Below are 7,678 nucleotides of genomic sequence, written 5' to 3'. Positions count from 1 at the left end.
GAGTCAGGCTGGTATTGGGACAGTGATTTTAAAAAGGTAATGCTGTTTAGAGTTAAATTTTGCAGGTGAATGTGAGTTATGCTTCAGAGGACTCAATCTAAATGCCTTTTGAAGAGAGGAATGCATTTAGTAAATTTATGAATAAAAAAGGGCACCATTAAATTTTGATTCACAGTGGGTCAAACAGAAGAGTATCTATTACACTTTTTTTTAAACTATGTCATGCTTTTCTGCTGTGGGCATGATTATCTATCTCAAAGTTACTCAGTTATACAGAGAAACATTTCTGCATTTTTTAAAAGCAAAAACAGTGCAGAAAAACATCTAGGAAGACATAGGGAAAGTCATTGCCTGTTAATGCAGCTACCTAATATTTGTTTTAAAATTATCCCTCCATGAAGAATTATTATTACGTGAGTCAGTAAGGTCTTCTTTCCTTATGCCAAAAGAGAGGCCCAATGCTAGCTTAGTTAATGCCTTTCTTTGGCTTTCCACTAGAAATTACATGCACTATATAGTTCCTTGAGCTGCTTCTTTGAAGGAAAATCAAGCTTACACATTAATTGGCTTGAAAACAAAATTATTCTCATAGTTCATTCAGTATATTTGAATTTTTGTAAGTGATGGTAAACCCCATTTGTTATAATAATTTTATTTGTCCTTCCAGGGTGAAGGACCTGGCTGGAAAATCTGTCAGGGTCTGTAAGGACCCTCGGGCTGTCTTTTCTCGAATTCTGCTGCTATTTTCACTCTCTGATTCAATGGAGGATGAAGAAGCTGGTAGTGCCGGTCAAGGCCAGCTCTCCACAGTCCTTATGGTAAACATGGGGCGTATGGTATTCCCCAATTACACTGTCAATAGGAAAACACAGGTCTTCCAGGACAGAGAAGATCTTATCAGGTAGGGGGAGCTTTGGCAGTTTAGAAATCTATTTATTTATAGAAAAGTTTTACTGCAATACTTTTGTAAGCAAATAATTAATCATGTAGAACTCCAGGTGTAAATAGGTAGAAGTGCACTTTTGCAATGATTTTCAGTGCATTTTTGTATCCCGGTAGAACTTGTAATTCACCGTGGTTTGCATTTTGAATCAAAGTAGCATATTTATTTGCTTCATGATTATCTGCTGATGAAAGTTGTTTCTTCGTTTGCTGTGATGATTGTTAGAATGGTCTCTGAACAAAACAAAAAATACATTCTCTGGTTTATAAGTAATTTTAAACATAATGTACCCTACTAGTGTAAAATCTGCTGATCCTACATGATTTAAGTTGGCTGCATGGTTCAATGTCTTTGGAGACTGGAACGGAGTTTTTAAAAGGTACGGTGTAGAGGAATTGTGTTTTTTTTAACTACAAATTCTTTTTGACCTAGTACAGTTATTATGTTTTTTTTCCCTTAGGTATGCAACTGCTGCTCATCTGTCAAATGATATAGCCACTGCAATGGTAAATGGGAACTGGGAAGAAGCTAATCATCTGTATATGCGTGCTAAAGAAACCTGGAACAAACTGAAAAATCACCCTTCTTTGAGGTAGGAGACTGGAAACTAGCCTGGTGTTCGTATGAAACTACTAAGGGTATGATAATACTTTTGATATTTTTGAGAGAGGCTTATGGCCTAGTGATATTGTTTAAGCATGATAAATTTAGAAGCTTTAATGTTCTTGAAAGCTTTGAACTTCCTGCTTGTTTGTTTAGCTTTTAAGGGATTATATGGAAAGGCCTTTTTAATAAAACCTTGGAAATGAATTGGTAGGCAGGGGTAAAGCACTAGAACATTTCTGTTCTACGTGCCAATGCAGGAGAACAAGAGCCTCATTTTTCCCTTGTCATATTTTGTTTTTATGGCTTTTAGACAAAGAGCAAGAAGCAGAATGTAAAATTCACTGCGAACAAAAGAATGTTGCAAACGTTATGGGAAAACATACTGGGTTATTAACCTCTTCAAACTTCCAGCTGGGTGTCGTTCAGGAAACGTTACTAAAGATCTGAGAACTGAAATAATGTGTCTTGATTTTGAAGTGTCCTTCATCAGTTTTTCCTTCAATTATTTTGTTCTTTGGCTTAGTGATACGCTGAAATTTAAAGCCTATGTTTGGCATTATATTAATTTTCATGGCAACTCATTTAAAATAATATTCATAAAGGAGGGCTGTTTCATTTCACACTGAAGGCAGTAGAAGAACCTATTTTGATTTCAATAAGACATTCAAAAGACTGTGTTGAAACATAGAGGTGCCTACCCAAAATACATTAGTCATCTTTTATGGCAGGAAATGCCTGTTGTAGCCTTTTTCTTTTGTTCAGCTTTGTTTCTAAAGTCAACCTCCTCACTTACAAGAACAAGTTGGCAGTGACAAAACATGATGTAATAAATTATTGGTTTGCGTCTGATGTGAACCTTATTAACTAATAATTCCACTGCTGTTGAAACCAAAATCTGCTGTGCAAGTGCAGCTTGCGCCTGCTACCTCAGCTAAACTATTTTCTTACCTTTGGGTTCTTGACTTTGCACCTGGAATACTCATTTCGGTTCAGTCTGGATATATAAGGCATTTACTTTTTGTAAATGCTGTGGGTATATGTGTTCTTAGTAAGAGAATTTTAAGAATTTAAATGACCATCATGAAATTGATCTGAGTTGCTCTTATCTTTTAGCTATCACAGAGTTTTACCAGAGTATCTGCGGCATTTCACAGTTGGCTGGGTGTATACAAGAATCCTTTCTCAAGGTGTTGAAATTTTGCAGAGACTTCACATGTATGAGGTAAAATGAATAGGAATCTGTGTTTAATGTAGCATTGTACGTCAATTTACATTTCTGATGTGGCTGGAAAATGGTGATAATGTTTGCCAGGACTTGCTACAGTTTTCTTAAGAGGTTACTTTTAAGGAAAAAGAGCCTTTTTTTCTTGCCGCTTTAGAAAGTTTTAGATTGTTTTATTTTCTGCTTATGTTTTGGAGATTTACCATACGTAATATACCATTGTTGTTTTGTTGTTTAAAGATATCTGTGTTTCACTAGAGTTGGTTGTTGCTTTTAAGTAAGAAAATCTTGGAAGAAGGGTCGTCTATGAAATCCCTGCCTCTTGACCCTAGGAGCTAACATCTCCAAAGGCCTTTGACTTACATATTAAAGCAAACCAGATTATTCTGAGAAAGACTTTGCCTCTTCAAAAAGGCAACAAGTAATTTTCAGGTCTTTTTCATATACAATAAGGAATTAATAAAGGACAAAAAACTTGTATTTTTGGCAGCTAACCTTTAAGTTTGCATAAAAATGTCTCTATTCTAGATTTTCAAAGATATACCCATGCACCTGAATAGATTGGGCCTTGGAGTAAAAATGGGGCTTGAATAGTGCAGAGACAAAGTTTCATAGTACCCGGTAATTAGAAGGGAAAGTGTCAGGCTAGTTATATAATGGAACTTCAGCTTGGTTTTCTAACTTGGTTAATAAAGATATAATCCTGTTGCTACAGGAAGCGGTGCAGGAACTGCAGACTCTTCTGGCTCAGGACGTGTATTGTACTGACAGCAGAGGGCGATGGTGGGATCGCCTAGCTCTGAATTTACATCAGCACTTGAAAAACACTAAGAAGGTATCTTCACAACTGCATGCTGTAAAGCTCTAACACTGCAGTCATTGTCCGAAAACATTTAAAAAAATATTTCATATGAGAAGAACAGCAGGGTAGGCTCTCCTGAAAATGCAGATATTGGTAGGAATCCCAAGATGAGGCAACCAGTTTCTCCTAAGAAATTAAATATTGAGTGTACCCTCATCCTGGGTTGTCCTGCTTTTTCTGTTGCATAGAAGAACACTGCTTGGCATGAAGGATTCTATGGAGTTACCAGGCAGCAGCAGCTTCCTTGCTGCTCTGCCTTATAAATTTATCTAATGTGTGAGAAGCAGAGAAGTTTCTCGCAGTAAACATTTCTGCTTCTGACACTGCGTCATGATGAGGCCTTATCTGGAATGAAAAAAACCAAACATGATTGGAAGGAGTTTTTTAATGTTTTCAAACAAAAAATTAAGGGAATTAAGTCCTTGGCCAACTGTTGCCGGTGGGGAGAACGTTTTCTTCTGTATCTGGAGTAGTTTTGGTGTGGGATTTCTACTCTAAGGGGTCAAGCAGTAGACAACTCCATTTCTAATCTGTCACTTGTACACGGCTCTGGCAGGGTTATCAGTCTTGAACAGTAAATTTAAACTATTTCTGTGGTCCTACAGGAGAAACCATTACCGACCACCCTTAGAGTGGTAAAGAATAACATCAGTGGTTTTAGATAAGTATGTATTGCAGGCTATGTTCATCCTGGTCTGTTTAATTCTCTTTGGAAGGCAGAGGAGGGGAGAAGAGGTTTTGAGGTAATCTTAGCTTCTGCTGAAACTTTGCCCTCTTTCCTCTTTCCTTCCATTAGGACATGCACAGCAGTAGGGTGTGTTTGTACATGCAAAATACATCATCTGTGCAGTGGGTAAACTTGCCAGTCTCAAGTCTGAAGGATGCAGTTTAGGCTTTTAAAACACTGAGTACATGGTGAGCGGTCTTTGAGTTTCCTAAGTGATTACCTGGCACATAGCCGAAGAAGAGAAAAATAACCGTACGAGAATGGCAAGGATTGTGCGCAAGGATTATTGTACATCTCTGTAGAACTTTCTGGCACCTCTGGATAGAGTTCTGCAGCAGAATATAAAGGAACCAGAGAAAACTGCAGCCTGCAGCACCTGTGCCTTTGAATTCCTTGTGAGCCAGCACCAGCTTTTCGCAGACTTTCTTTTCAAGAGCCACAAGGTGTAGAAGCCACCGTCTAACTCACTTTAGGGTTCAGTTGCAGTTCCATGAATTTTCCGTGGAACAAACAGCAGGTGGTAGTTTTATCAGCTGCTGGTGTGAGGATTTATAAGTACAGGAGATTATGTCCATTTTTCCTGTTACACACAAAGGAGTAGTATTTTCAGTGACTGAAAACTAAACTGTAGGACTTTTTAGGTCACAGTGAAATATGAGCAGACTGAAAATTAACTTTTAACTAGAAGACGAAGAAGACCAATCTCATTAAACACACCTAAGATACTTGAGTAATTTGGCAATGAAAATTCAGAAATAACAAAAGGTTTTAAGTCCAGGAACAGTAGCAGTTGCATTCTCTGATAAATAAGCAGAGAATGACTTTTTTTTATTTTTTCCTTTGGTGTTGCTTCCTTGCCTCACTAAGGCTATTGAGAATTGGGATTAAAATGTTTGTATTTTGTGTTGCATTTTAATTCTCTGAAGTCTGTTAAAAGGAAATAATATCATAGGCTGTTAGCATCTGCAGTTGTCTCTTCTGCATCTTATATCCCCATATCAAGCTTTTTTTCCAGATTTGGAATTAGAAGTTGTGCAAAGGAAGAGTTAGTCTCAGTTCCTTATTTACGAACTAGGACAAAGCGCCTTTCTCAAGTCGCAGAAAAAGAGTGTGTCAGAACCATGATTTGAATTAATTTTTGGAGTCCATATTTAACCTTGGATGTTCTTCAGTGAAGTAGTGCATTGGTCGAAATTTTGTTCTGTATGTACATTCTTGCACAACTGGTGTGGTCCTTCTGTTTCCCTATTACGTGCTGTTAAGAAACTGGCTTTAAAATATTAAACTGATTTACCTTAGAACCAGGTCTTTTTTTTCTGGTCACTTATGTAGAATTTAGGCTTCCTTAATCTTATATTGATCCGTACAAGTGGAGAGTAATTTATTTTTACTGTACTAGTGCAAATTTGAATCTAGAAGCCTATTAGTGCAAAATATGACTTACTAGTTAGAACTCCAGTACATAAGTAAAAAAGGTGGCCCTGTCTTCAATGCTGTGTTTTACATTCACATTTTGTGCTCCTTAAATCAATTGCTCTTTTGGGCTTAGTAAGAACAGAAAGATGTGCATAGGTCTTTCTAAATTATTGCTTGTTTCCTTGCTCTTTGCTAGGCCATTGACTGCATTAGAAATGGGCTGGCAGACCCATTCGTACGTACTGGGCATCGTCTCTCTCTCTACCAGCGGGCCCTACGAATCAGAGACTCGCCAAGCTGCAAGCAGTTCAGATGCCTGTTCTATGATCTGCCAGTCATAACTGTGGAAGATGTGCAACATGTAAGTAAAGTTGCTGGTGGTTTCCGAGACGTAACAACTCGTTTTCTCCTGACAAGAAGAAATAATCTGGGAGACTGTTGTTCATGTGCTGCGCACCAGCCTCTGACTTACGTGTGCTGCAGGAAAATGAACACAAATGTGTTTCTAGAACAAAAGCCTCTTGTAAAGAAGTATTTCTACTTATTTAATAAATGGTCAGCTTCTTAGTTGATTATACTGAATATGTGTTATGAACCTGATCAGCCATAAACTCGCTAATACCAGCAACACTCTCAGAACCTTTCTGTCTGAAGATTCTGATCAAATCAGTGCATTGCTTCTGGTGTCTTCAGGCCAAACATTCTGTGCGTAAGAAAAAGTAATAGTAACCTTAGCATGTTGTCAGCATGAGATTAATGGCTCAAAAAGTGCAAGGTTTTTTAGTTACCTTTGGGAGTTACGCACTCTAAATATGCACTGTGCAGATATGTGATAGGATGCATTTGCGTCATATTGGAATGGATTTTTTTTAATTCATTCTTTTTCCTACTGTTGCAAAGGTAAATGTGTTTGGGCAAAGTCAGAGCAGAGCCTCACTTTCTCTCTCAGCCTCATCGCTGTGTATCTCCCTGCAGCCCTTCTTTTTCTCAGTCCTGAACCCCTCTCTTCAGTCATCTGTATTCCTTCTTCCTGGTCCTGCATAAAGACAACATTCCCATCTGCCCAGCATTTTTGCTAGACATTTCTTTTCTGAAAAACTTGCCAGTTTATGAAAGCTAAACAGGATTATTTCAAGGGAACAGCAGGCTAAATTTTATTCATTTGATTTTTGGAAACAAGTCTAGTTCTGATTTTAAGAAAACTGAAAAGGAGGAATGTGTGTTTTAGGAGAGATTAAAATACTTAGGCTACAGCTTTTTAAATGTGATGCTGGAAAGTAACCAGTTCTTTTAATATGTGCAGGTTACAATCAAAGGAAAGATGTGTCCTCAGACGGGAATGGGGAAATCTGTGTTTCTAATGGATGATATTGGTGATGAAAAAGGAGGCGAAGACTTCAGTGTATCCACAGTCATGTGCTCCGTTGAGGAGCTGGCGTTAACTCATTACAGACAGAATGGTTTTGATCAGGGTAACAGTAACTTTTTTTTTTTTCTTGTGCTGTAAAATAACTGTGGGCGCAAAGAACCAATTTACTGAGAAGTTTACTTAATAGACCAGTTTTAGCTGATTTCAGTAGAGCAGCTTTTAGTCTGCTTCTCTTTCCTTCCCAAACAGCTCTAATATGTAATTTCCCTACCAAAATGGTCTAATACGTATTTTCCACCTGACCTGCTTCCTGGCCTTTAATTATTTGCTGCCTTCATATACCTAAGGTGGTTTTGAAATGTGTTAGGAAAAAAACTAACTTTTCTTCTTCATCTCCGTAGAAGATGGATGGCTTTCTTATCAGTGAACAGCTATTTTATTTGTTAGGGGTAAAATGCTAGCAGTGTCATTGAAGGAAGTGTCATTAATGTAAGGTAAATTTCCACTGCTCTTTGGTACTAGAGGAACATGAA

At 37.8% G+C, this 7,678-nt stretch overlaps 1 protein-coding gene across 1 annotated transcript in view; it reads left to right on the top strand.

The window, feature by feature from the left end:
- FAN1 (FANCD2/FANCI-associated nuclease 1) overlaps window positions 1-7,248 on the top strand; it is a gene marked incomplete at its 3' end in the record, with an annotated part of 15,258 nt that extends 8,010 nt beyond the window's left edge. The window contains exons 3-9 of the mRNA XM_010074032.1: window positions 1-36; window positions 668-901; window positions 1,404-1,535; window positions 2,663-2,771; window positions 3,487-3,606; window positions 5,973-6,137; window positions 7,080-7,248. The exon at window positions 1-36 is cut by the window's left edge and continues 187 nt beyond it. Coding sequence (XP_010072334.1) covers window positions 1-36; window positions 668-901; window positions 1,404-1,535; window positions 2,663-2,771; window positions 3,487-3,606; window positions 5,973-6,137; window positions 7,080-7,248 — 965 coding nt within the window. The remainder of the gene's footprint in view (window positions 37-667; window positions 902-1,403; window positions 1,536-2,662; window positions 2,772-3,486; window positions 3,607-5,972; window positions 6,138-7,079) is intronic.
- Window positions 7,249-7,678: the final 430 nt, after the last annotated feature.

This window comes from Pterocles gutturalis, unplaced genomic scaffold (genome assembly GCF_000699245.1).
Source record: "Pterocles gutturalis isolate BGI_N339 unplaced genomic scaffold, ASM69924v1 scaffold3787, whole genome shotgun sequence".
NCBI lineage: Eukaryota > Metazoa > Chordata > Aves > Pterocliformes > Pteroclidae > Pterocles > Pterocles gutturalis.
This window is presented reverse-complemented; position numbering and strand designations above follow the sequence as displayed.